At 49.9% G+C, this 12,055-nt stretch overlaps 1 protein-coding gene across 3 annotated transcripts; it reads right to left on the bottom strand.

Moving 5' to 3' along the window:
* Positions 1–11,408, bottom strand: TCFL5 (transcription factor like 5). Of its 3 annotated transcripts, XR_004421770.1 has the most exons (7): positions 10,753–11,408; positions 9,413–9,596; positions 8,974–9,136; positions 7,277–7,517; positions 5,075–5,216; positions 2,260–3,014; positions 1–782 (listed from the first exon to the last, which is right to left on the bottom strand). XR_004421770.1 is itself a non-coding variant. In XM_033094297.1 (6 exons), the coding sequence occupies exons 1-6, from the start codon at positions 11,406–11,408 to the stop codon at positions 660–662; spliced, it is 1,512 nt and encodes a 503-aa protein (XP_032950188.1). In that variant the 3' UTR covers positions 1–659. The 3 variants fall into 3 exon arrangements, 2 of the variants coding, with proteins under 2 accessions (XP_032950188.1, XP_032950189.1); XM_033094297.1 differs by lacking the exon at positions 2,260–3,014 and having other exon boundaries at positions 7,277–7,520; XM_033094298.1 differs by lacking the exon at positions 2,260–3,014.
* Positions 11,409–12,055: the final 647 nt, after the last annotated feature.

The raw sequence follows: 12,055 nt of genomic DNA, 5'->3' as shown, positions 1-12,055 counted from the left end.
TCTGTTCCAAACACTACAGTTTATTCCACAAAAGGTAATGACTCTCAATATGGAAGCGAGGGCACCAAGCAACTACTGTGACAATATTTCATTTATGGACAAAAGTAGGGACATCCCAGAAAGGACATCGCTGGCAAATTTCTAGCAAAAAGGTTTGAGCAGGACTGCATTTTGCAATACAGGACTACGCGACCGGAAGTCGTTACAAGGGGAGTTGATAAACGAATGAAACAAATTTCCAAACTGCTTCTAGTGAAGAACAATTTAACTTGTTCCAGTTGCTAAGGGGCATATTTAAAATGTAAATAGAATAAGTACAAAGTAATGTACCTTGTATGACTAAAGCAATTACAAGGGATGTTAATTTTTTAAGTTATCATGTTAAGAAAACATGATGGAATCAGACAGATAATTGAAAAATTACTTACTAATTGTCAAGATGTCTTCATCCTCAATGGTCTAAGAGGACATTAATGGATAAGTATTTTGTTCTAAATGTTTTTACAAAATGTGCTTTCAAAGTCCCCAATGGAGTCCCATCAACTTGAGTCATGTCCCTTTAGAGTGAGACTGTCAGAGCAGAGCCCCAGGGCTGTGGAAATGTTTCTGGGCTGGAAGGAATGACCATCTGCTTCCCAGGAATCAGGATTCAGTTCTGGTCACTTCATCTCCATGGCTGGGCTGCTCTGTAGACTCTCCTGTGTGGGGCACGTCACCAAGGAGTCTGGTCTGGTCAACTTTAGACGTCTGCCAGTTTTACCGCAAAATACACTCTCAAATTCCTAAAGTCGAGAAATGATCATTAATGTCGAATTCAGACACAAAAACTGCTGTCTTCAAAAACACAAAAGGTGGAAATTAAGAGCTGAACTACTTCCAGAATATATAGCAAAATCAGGGGCCATTCACATACTTATGTCACATCTTTTAAGGGGATATATATATATATACACACATACATATACATAATATATATATATATATATGATAAAAATAGGGATTCAAACATTTTTTCATAGTTACATTTGCACATATTTTTATTCACTTTTCTAACAGATTGTCCAAATGCCTGATTATATGGTAAAGCTGTCTTACATTTTAAAAAGCAGCCATATTTACATTTGTTACTTTTATTGTGGTAAAATATACATCCCATTTGTGAGTGTGAAATTCAGACACATTAGGCAGTCACTGTGGACACCCATCAGCACTGTCCATCTCCAGAACGTTCCACCACTCCACAGACTCTGTAGCCATTACGTGCCCCACAGTGGACATTTGCTTTCCACGCACACTGGTGAGTGCTGTGGCAGGCGTGGCCCAGGGGCTGGGCTCTGACCCCAGGCGCTCTGCTGGCGGCTCCCTGTTCGCGCTGGTCCGCCTCCATCCACGTTTTAAAAGGCCTCAATTTTAACGGCTAAGTGCTCGGTCAGCCTTGGCCTCCCAGAAGGAGAAGCCAGTGGAAGTAGACAACCCGATTCTCGGCAGCCTCTAGGAGACGAAGGTCACGGGCATGCAGGATGCAGAGGGTGAGGGACCCCCCTCCCGGACAACGTCCTCCGACTCATCATTAAATAAATGGCAAGGAGGAACGGAAGGGGGCACATTCCAGACTCAACGGTACGTAAGAGCTACTAACCAAATGCAGTGCTTGGGTCCTGGCTCAGGTGGGTCAGCTGGGAGCCACCTGGAGAGGCTGGCCCCTCCATGCCCACCCAGGTCTCTGCCTTGCGGCTCCCCAGACCTGGGCTCTGCTCCCCTCGGCACAGGAATGGGTGGCGGGCAGTGACGCTGGGCCTGTGGTCAGGCTTCTCAACAGCCCTTTTCTTCTCAGGACACATTCGGGAAGGAAGAGCTGAGCGGTCCAGGTCCACCCTGCTCTGAAAGAACTCAGCGAGGGTGGGGGCTGGGGTGGTGTGACGGAACAGAAGTGTGCCTGACGCCGTGACAGGGACATGGGAGGTCACTGTGACAGTCTGTCCATTTTGTGCACCTAAATTTCCATGCTTTTTTGGTAAAACATAGCATTCTTATACAATCAAATCTAGGCTCATATATTTTTTATTATGGTAAAATACTTATTAACATAAAATTTGCCATGTGAACTGTTTGTGAGTTAATTCACTGGCATTAGGCACATTCACTGCTGCGTAGCCATCACCACTCTCTACTTGCGAAGCTTTTTCATCTTGTAAAACTGACACTCTGTCCACATTAAACACTAAGTCCCCATGCCTCTCCCCAGCCCCTGGCACCTACCATCTACTTTGTCTCTACGAGTCTGACGACTCTAAGGACCTCACATGAGTGGGTCGCACAGGATTTGTCCTTTGTGACGGGTCTCTTTCCCTTAGCAGTGTCCTCCAGGACGTCTGTACTGGAGCGCGTGCCGGAACACCACTTGTTTCTCAGGCTGCGTACTGTGTGCCCTTGTCTGTATGTCCGTTTTGCTTGTCCATCGTCTGTCAATGCACACGGGTCGCTTCCACCTCGGGCTGTCGTGAATCATACTGCTGGAACATTCTGGTACAAGGATCCATTGGTTTTCAATTCTCTGGCTAAGTACCCAGAAGTGGAAAAGCAGGATCATGTGGCAGTTCTGTGCTGAACTTTCTGAGGAGCCCAGACTGTTTTCCATGTGGCCGCACCATTTTCCACCCCCACCAGCAGTCCCAAGGGTTCCAATTTCTGTGCATCCTCCCAACACCTGTTTTTCTGGTTTTCGTAGCCACAACTAATGGGTGTGGGGTGGCATCACTGTGGATTTCATCTGCATCTCCCTGCTGATCAGCATCTTTTCATGGGCTTGTGGGCCATTCGCCTATCTTCTCTGGAGAAATGTCTATTCGAGTCCTTTGCCCAGTTTTGAATCAGGTTGTTTGCTTTTTTGTTGCTGAGCTGTAGCAGGTTTATATTTAATTCATGTCCAGGAAGGTCAGTGTAAGTACTCTGCTGTCACTGGTCTAACTCCTGAATCGTCTGGGGTAGTGGGAGCACTCCACCCGTCCACGGAACTTTAAAAAATTGACCACATAAGAAGTCACAATGGAAGCCTCAATAAACTTTTAAAAACTGCTTTTTTATACAGATAGACCATCTTCACTGATCACAATGCAATAAATAAATGTGAGAAACAGACAAAAAGCTGTCCTTAAAAGGACACAAAGAAGCCCCCACATCTGTGGAAAATTAAGAACCGACTTCCACAGAATTCCTATGTTGAAGAGGCAACAAAGGCGATTAAAGACATTTCGAGACAATGAAGCTTTACATCCCAACCTGTGGGATGTTTTCAAAGGAGCACCAAGACAGCCATCAGCTTTAAATGCACTGACCAGAAAACAAGAAAGACTGAAAATAAGTACGTAAACTTCCAACTCAAGACACCAGAAAAACCCTAAGACGCCGCTCTGCAGGCAGGGACCGCATAGCAGCGTCTCCTTCTCCAGATGCCGCCCGCAGGCCACCCGTGTCTCTGGCTTATTCAAAGTACCCCCACATCCTGAATGAGCAGAAGCCTGGTGAGAGTAGGAAAGACTTGTGGAATAAAATGTGTCCTAAAATAACAGGAAAAGCACTTCAGACTCTCGTGTACTGTAGCTTAAGAACAAAAATATTCATGCAAGTAAGAGGAGGAAAAGTTGCTAAGGAAAACTGCAGAGTATACACATGTTTAAGCTGTTTACTTTATAATTCCCCCAAACAAATGGCTAGTTGGTATCACTTCAGCCTGTTTCTTGGTGGGTCCTAAAATCTGACATAGAAACAATCTACAAATTCAATGTAATTAAATTTCAGAAATATCCAGGGAGCATAATATACATAAAATATAATATCCATAAGTTTTTAATCTATTTCATCTTTGCATATACATATATATAGTTACCAAGGTGTTTTTGTTCTTGTAATGTCTTCATTGTAGTTAAATGAATTACATCAATAATTGACTAATAGGTACACGGAGCCAAACACTCAATCGTTTAAAAAATATAAAAGCTTTATTTTATTAAAATAACCCAATAGTCTACCTCTAACAAATAGAGTTAAAGAGTAACTATATTATAAATAACTATAAATGATCCAATTATAACAAATCTGGCATAAGTATTGCTTGAAAATGCAATTCAAATACAAGGAAAGTAATGAGATTATGTAACTCACAAGATGTAACTGTCATGTGACACAGACAGGGGAAAAGGACAAACTCTAAGCACACAGCCCGAGAATCGGCCGACGGGGGACAAGTTCTCTCAGCCATCCAGGATCGAGACACAGGAGGCTCTTTTAAAAAAGGTCCCACATTTATCAGGCCAACCTCCGCTCAGTTCTCTAATCAGACTCGTGCTGTAGGCGCACAAGAGCTGAGACAAAAAACACCGTCCAGCGCTCAGGCCTCCCTCACTGAGGCCTCATGGCATGAGCACGAGTTCTGAGGCCAGTACCTGGGACTGAGGCCCCCCGCCAGAGCGCAGAAGCCAGCGCAACCGCCACCAAAGGGGCGGACGGGACTGTCACCCTGAGCTCTCGGCCCTGCGGAAGGAAGAGCACTCGTTGGGCACAGGTCAGACAGGGTCCAAGCCATGTGGCTGCAGAGGAACTGAGGTGCTCGGGCCCCAAGCCCCGGGTTGTCCCCAATCAGCCAGCCCATGCAAGCGTCTCTCTTCTCTGCCTTCTGAGTACGCTGAAGCCCAGACTACTGGAAATTTATCTGCCTATTTTTATTTTTTGCTATTCTTGCTTCATCTCTTTCACAAAGTTTTCTGAGGGCAAAAAAAAATCACATCACATCCTCTGAGACCCCTTCAAACCCCAGTATAACCCACTGCATACAGCAGGCGCTCAATCTGTTATGACACTGGGTACTCGAGTCATGTCTATGCTGTAGTTTAGTGAATAAATCCAGGCTATGTTTGACACTCTTTTAATAAGTGTCAATTACACCATTAATGAGTAGAGAGCTTTGTTCATACTGGACCAGTGAGTGACATCAGATTTCATGAAACAAAGGACAATTTGGTATATCTTTGGGAAAAAAATGACATATGAGAACACTGAGAAGTTGATAAATACTAACCTTCTTAAGAGAGTCTCCGTGTCTTTCCTGAATGTATTTCAGGAATGCTGTGGTCCACTGGAGAGTTGTCGCCTTATCAGTCTCGGCATTGCAGAACGGGACTAAAAGGTTCAGCTCATCACAACAAATGCGGATTCTGCGCCTACAGTCAAAATCCAAAGCAATGACATGGAGAAGCTGAAGCAAGGCAGGAGCAGAGCAAGAGTTCGTGCCACTCGAAGGATCAGAACTCGGGTCTGGCCACCAAGTGCCTGCGAAGGGCCCCCCTCCTCTCAGAACCTCTGTGTCCAGTCCTGCCACCCTCCCTGGGGAGTGTTCCCTAGTTTCTTCTCATGGGCCAGGAGCAAGGCCAGGGTCACGTGTCCAGGGCAAGGATGGATCCAAGACCCTGAAATCAGAAGCCCAATTCGATGTGTGTGCTTTTTCTGGGCAGGTCCTTGTTTCAGTCAACAGTTATAAACCTGCCCTCCGTGTGCCCAGGACTCAGTCACCGCTAGGATTCCCAGCTTTGATTCTCCCAGGGGCCCTGGTTCAAAGGGAATCACAGTCTACCAGCCTGATGCTATCCGGAAACCTGGTCTTGTTCAGTATCATTTAAAACACACCTGGAGTCTTATGATTTGACCATTTTAACTTCCACACACTACACCCAGTAGCACGCAAAGTCCTGTGCAGCTGACACTGGACACCTTACACAAGGTGGTCCTTGCCCCTCATCTTCCCCAGTGAACACTCGGAATTCTTTGGGGACTTGGTTTAGGAAATAGCTGGCATTACCAGATGCTCTCTACCGTCCAGGCCTGGCGCCATATCAGCGCGTCTAATTCTACTCCAGTCTACATGGTAGAGAATATCTCTATTTTATAGACAGAAACTTGAGGCGAGATGGGAAGAATTTGCAGAAGTTTGTTAAACCAGGAAATGGCAGAGTAAGAAGTGAAACTTTTACTGTAAACATACAGGATAGGGTTTTCACGTAGCAGGTATTCAGTAAATATTTATTACTGTGTTTCCCCAAAAATGAGACTGGGTGTTATTAGATTAAGTTTTGCTCCAAAAGACTCATTAGGGCTTATGTTCAGGGGATGTCCTCCGGAAAAATCATGCTGGGGCTTATTTTCCAGTTAGGTCTTATTTTCAGGGAAACACAGTAAATAAATGTCAGTAGAAACAACACCCTCTGAAACTCCCACTGCGTTCAGGGAGGCCCTTCAGTTAGATCAAGTGTGTGGATCACATATTTAATGGTATCCCGCTGGCTACCAACTTTAATGTATCCCTTTAACAAGAAATAAACTGCCTTAGCTCAACACTGGGGCTTCAGAGTGGAATGACTTGTTTTGCTCCACGTTGTACTTCCTGAGCCTATAACAGAAACTGGTACAAAGTACTCAATAAATGACTAAGTTAATTCATTGTACATTAGGGAAAATCATATAAAAACCCAGTTGTAAGAGAAAAATCAAACACCTTTTAGCTCTACATAGAGTAGCACCAATAAAATCTACAGATGAAACGACTTAACTAACAGTTTTAACCTCCTCCTTCCCCAACATTCTTAAAAGAACCAAGCGAGTGACCTGGGGTGCAGGGCACGTAGCCCGGCAAGTGCATCCTCTTCCCAGGAAGGCCTGCTGAGAGGCTGGCCCGACTGGCATCTGGGAATGTGCATTTCTGGAGGGCTCCCCCACCATTGGCTAAGAGGGGCTCCCTGGGCCCAAACTGTGCAAATAGTGTTAAACACCAGCTTTCCGTCTGGGGTCCGGAACTGGCTGCGTGCCCACACGATCAGCCCCAACAAACTCTTGGGACACTGAGTCTGTGCCAGCAGTGTTTCTGTGGCTCAGAACTCAGAGCGGGGAGTTAGATGCTCCCGCGTCACCTCCAGGAGGCCAGTGTGGGCCTGCACCTGGTCGCCCTGGCTTCTCCCCACACACCTTTCAGATTTTGCCGTGTGCTTTCTCTGTAATAAACCAAAGACCGAGTTCTCCTAATGAGCCAGCAAACCTGGGGGCTCGGGGATCCCGATCCACCTAGCAAAACACAGTCAGTGTTTATGCTTACCACTTTTCCTCTCTCTGAACACAGAAACGATCCACGACTGTTTTAGACAACAACCCGCCCGGCACCACTGACACCTGAACAGACCTGCGTGCCCGAGAGCACCGTCTGCAGGGGCCTGGACAGTGTGCCGCACGTTACCTTCTGTCTCTCTCCATGCGGTTGTGCCTCTCCCTGCGCTGAGACCTGCCCCCAGGGGGCCCACTCTGAGCCTGCTCCCCGAGGTGTGCCGGCGCAGACTCCGAGGGCTGCCAGGTGCCCTGGGCGGCGGTGCCCTCGCCCACATTCTGAATCTCTCCCAGGGCTCTTCGCTCTCCACTCGTGTCCAATGGACGCATTCTGCCCCGATTCCTCTTATTTATCGCTTGCTTGCAGAGCGCTTCTTCTTTGCAAAAGAAGAAAACAGCAGTATTTCAACTTTTTATTCTTCTTATCCCCATTAATGCTGAATATATTTTATGGCATCTTCAACACAAGATACAAACACGGGCGGGTCAGGAGCACAGAGCACGGAAGAGGAAGAGCTGTCCACCACAGCAATTCCGTGAGCGCGGTTAGCACAGCTCCAAGTGTCACGACAAACTAGACACAAATCCCTAACTCAATTAAAACACTGAAGGTTAGGTAATCAGTACACCCGTCATGCCCTTTCATTAACCAACAGGCATTAACTGTCATCTACGAACAGACAGACCCAAAAGTTGTTTGATTTTTCTGATACTCAGACTGCAAAAAAACCCTGAAAAATATTCTACTACGACAACTGATGTTTTAACCGCAATTCTCAGAAGAGGACAAAACCTAAGTGGTTTAGGACTGAAAATGCCCTCACTTTCCAAGTGATTCTCCCCACAGAAGGAGTAATCACATCATAGCTTCTGTTGATGCTACAGAAATAAGTCAAATTTCCACCAAATACAGAACAGCAGGCACCTAACTGGCATGTGTGGTGGCGTGCATCCCCAAGAAGCCACACAAAGCCAAGTTCTCTAGAGCCAAAGAATCACCCAGCACATTTCAGAATGGTGATAACTTTTCAAGGGAGACACAGAGGGGAGTTCACAAGCATTGGTAGTACTTTATTCCTCAAGCTGAGTGCTCAGTACAGTGACTATTTTAATATTAACCTTTATACCTGACAAATATTAACATATGCTTTTGCATAAAATGTCACAAAAACAAGGAGAAAATGAATTATTGCCACAGGAGAAAGCAGCAGCCCCCGCCCATCCTGTGGCTCATTAGCTCTGGAAAAGCTCCGGGAGCTGTTATTTTGTTGGACTACTTGAAAAATACTTTGCTTCCAGGGAGGGAGGGACTGCGAGTTAACTTTCAAGGTAAGCAAAGCTTGCCTTCAGCAGTTTCTTTATTTCTAAAACTTTCTGAATCACATTACAGCTTCGTGCCCCCAACTCAATCCTTCGCCCGTCTGCAGATTGTCTCCTAAAGCTTCTAGCAGATTTCAGACTCCTGCCTTGCTCACAAAATATAAAAAGATAAATAAACAAAAAAAACTACGTGCTTTGGTAAGTTGAAGATAGCTGGAAATTTATGTAAGTTCATCATTTTTCTGTTTACGGAATTTACAATTTTATAAAGCAGCCCCTGAACTCAATGTCCCACTACCAAGTGTAAGTAGACGTTTGAAATTCAGAAGAATGTTTAAAATGAGAAGACTGGGGAAGGAAGGGTGGAAGGGGCCGACATATAAAGACACTTTCAAGACCTGTTCAGGTCTATAAACCACCTCCTCACTCCCGGGCCTAAGGACACAATGACAGACGGGCAAAGGTCAGGCAGGAGCAGAAGTACCTGTTCCCTTCCGCTTGGTGGCTTACCTCCCACTTTAATCCACACCTGCTCAGGCAAAGCTCTGTTTCTACTGCCTAAAGTCTGCTTAGTGGATTCAATTTCTTGCTGATAACAGAAAGAAAACGCTCTAGGCAATCCGATATCCTGGTGCTTGGCAGCGTCGAGGATAGAACATGAGTTACTAGAACTCTGGAAAAGATGAGGCAGAAAAGGAATTTTATCAACATGCATCTTGCTCTCCTCTTTACTGCACAAACAAAATGCACTGGAAAGAAGTGACGTCGCTGCTATTACTCTGCCACGTGAAGAACTGTAGGTGCACTGAGGTCTTTTCAATATTCCCAAACCACATAAATACCTCGATTTTAAAAGGTTATTACGCTCCATGAAAAAACAAATCCTTGGGACCTAGTAAGTTCAATTCATTGAACACCAAAGAGCGAGGCCACGCGCATCCCCCAATACCTGTGTCTGTGCGAGACTGGTGCCCGAGCCGCTGGTACAGGCGTTGGTGGTAAACAACGGGTAGGTGAACTGCAGGGCGGTGGTGGCAGCTGCAGTCTTATTCTTCACTAAGGTCGTACATTTGTTTTGTTGCTGAAGAGGCACGTTCATCAATTCAGATGGATGTCGAATAAGAGTCACCAAACTGCCGAGACAAAAGCAAACCCAGAACCGTGAATGACATGCGGCAGATAGCCTCCTTGTACAGAGCATTCATTATGAACACGGAATGGACACTAATAATTCCGACAGCTATCAGTCACAAAGTGACGGTCATGCCACAGCACCCCCTGCACGGCGTACCCAGTGAACGCTCTAACCAGGTAACTCCAGACACAGGCTGGAGTGTGACCATCTGATGGCTTTCTGGGACTGCAGATGGGGGCACCGCACCCAGTCTCGAGTGTTAAGATCACAGTTCTCCGATGGCTCATGGCTCAGGCGGAGGAGCTGACAGCCGCACCTGTACTCGTCCCAGACGGAGTGCTTGAAGCCTCGCCTCCCCGGCTCACCAGCCCAGCCTGACACCCGACGCTAAGCACCCCAGCGCCAAAGGGACTCTCGCTGGACAGCGGAGTCTCTCATCCTTCTTTCCTAAGACTGTTCACCTTGCCTAACCTTATTGCTTGCAAATCTGTGTGACTCTCCTGTGTGAAACTGCTCTCCCTCGACTATTGGAGGCTATGCTCTGGCTGGAGCCCTGGTTAATGGCCGTGGGAAACCGAGGGAGTAGGACTGGATCGATGGCTTCATTCTAATGAAGTCTGACACTGTGGGAAGACACATGTGTGAGACCGCTCCTTGGATAGCCACGTCCCGCTCACGACACTCCCGAAACACTGCAACCATTTAGCAAGGCACTGTAATCGTTAACATCCCATCTTCTAGGGAGGGGCTCAAATCTGTCCCGCTGAACGCCCCGTTGGGGCGACGTCTATAACCAGTGGTCGGCTAGCGCCACGGTGGACAAGCTGCATCCTTCCTCAGAGAGGAAGGTGCCGCTGTCAGTTATCCCCCCCTGCCCATAACACCCCTGACACCAATCTCTTTTGAGGGGCCAACCTCCGAAATCTGATGACTATGAGTAAAACGGGGAAAACCACAGGGTGGGGACAGACAGCTGAAGAGGCACCGTAGCGGACGGGCTCCTGCTCTTGGACCCTCCCCACCCGGGCCGGCAATGCCCGACACGGTGAAGCCGCGTCTTACACTCGAAGCTTCACGACGCGAGCCGCCTCCGCCCCGACCCGGCGGGAGGGAGGCCGGGCCGCACCGTGCGCCCCCCCTCCGTGGGCACCCACTTGTTGAGCGCCACGCCTGGCTCGGAGGGCTCGGCGCCGCGCGGCGCGGGCTGGGGCTCGGCGGGGATGCTGTTGAAGCGGTCCTCCAGGCGGACGCGCACGGCCGACTTGGCCCGCGCCTCCGGCGCGCCCTCCCCGGCCGCCGCGTTCTCCTTGCCGGCGCCGTCGGACGCCTTGGGCCTCGGTGCGCCCGGGCCAGGACCGTCGGCGCCCGGCGTCTTCTCGGCGGCGCTGGCGGGGGGCGCGCCCGCCTCGCTCAGCAGCATCATGCGCAGCTCCTGGAAGTCGATGTGGCCCAGGCACGGACTGGCGCCCGCGAAGCCGCCGTCGGCCAGCGCGGGCGGGCACAGCACCGGGTACACGGGCGGCGCGCCCCCGGACGCCGCGAAGCCCCCCGCCGCCGCGCCCGGCGCCGCCGCCGCCAGGAAGGCCGAGTTGAGGCGCGTCTCGAGCTCGCCGTCGGCCGCCGCCGCCTCCATGTGCGAGTACAGGATGTGCTGCAGCTGCGTGTACTCGATCTCCGTCATCTCCACCAGGCTCAGGTCGGTGGTCGTGAAGCTCAGCCCCGCCTCGCCCAGCGCCGCGTCCGCGCCCTCGGGGCCCGCCGGCCCGCCCGCCTGCGCCTGCGGCGGCTCCCGCGGCCCGGGGCCCGACATGCCGGCGCCAACGGCGGGGGTCGCGCGGCGGCGGGCGGGCCGGCGACTGACGTGCTCCGGCGAGCGGCGCGCCGGAAACCGCCGACCCAGTGCGCCTGCGCCGCCCCGCCCCCAACGACAGCTCCTCCCCCTGCGCTCCCGCCCACCCCGCGGGCCCCGCCCTTCAACCGCCCACCGCCCCGCCCCGCCCCCGCCCGTGGCGGCCTGACCCAGCCTGCGCGTGCGTGGAGGGGTGGGGAGGTCCCGGGCCGCCCCGGCCCACTGTCCGCGGCGCGGGAAGCCACCCGAGCCTGGCGGGTGGCCGGGCGCAAACATGAGGTGCTTATCCGAGTCGCGTTCCAGCACGAGTTCACGGAGCCAGGGTGTGCTGTGGGGTCACGACGTCTCCCTGCGACCTAACAGTAGACAGGTGAAAAGTGTCCGGAACACAGTAGTTCACTGCCCTGAAAGTGCCCTGTGCTCCCCTGTCCATCCCTCGCCCCCCGACACCCCCTTCTCCTGGAACCCACTCATCTTTCGCTGTCTCCTTGGTTTTGTCTTTTCCAGAAGGTCGTGTAGTTGGAATCACACAGGGTGCAGCCTTTTCAGATTGGCTTCTCTCGCTTAGTCACGTGCGTTTAAGGTTCCTCCGTGTCTTTTCATGGCCC

Source organism: Rhinolophus ferrumequinum, chromosome 23 (genome assembly GCF_004115265.2).
Source record: "Rhinolophus ferrumequinum isolate MPI-CBG mRhiFer1 chromosome 23, mRhiFer1_v1.p, whole genome shotgun sequence".
NCBI classification, from domain to species: Eukaryota; Metazoa; Chordata; class Mammalia; order Chiroptera; family Rhinolophidae; genus Rhinolophus; species Rhinolophus ferrumequinum.
The sequence above is the reverse complement of the archived record's forward strand: the minus strand, read 5'-3'. Positions and strand labels throughout refer to the sequence as shown.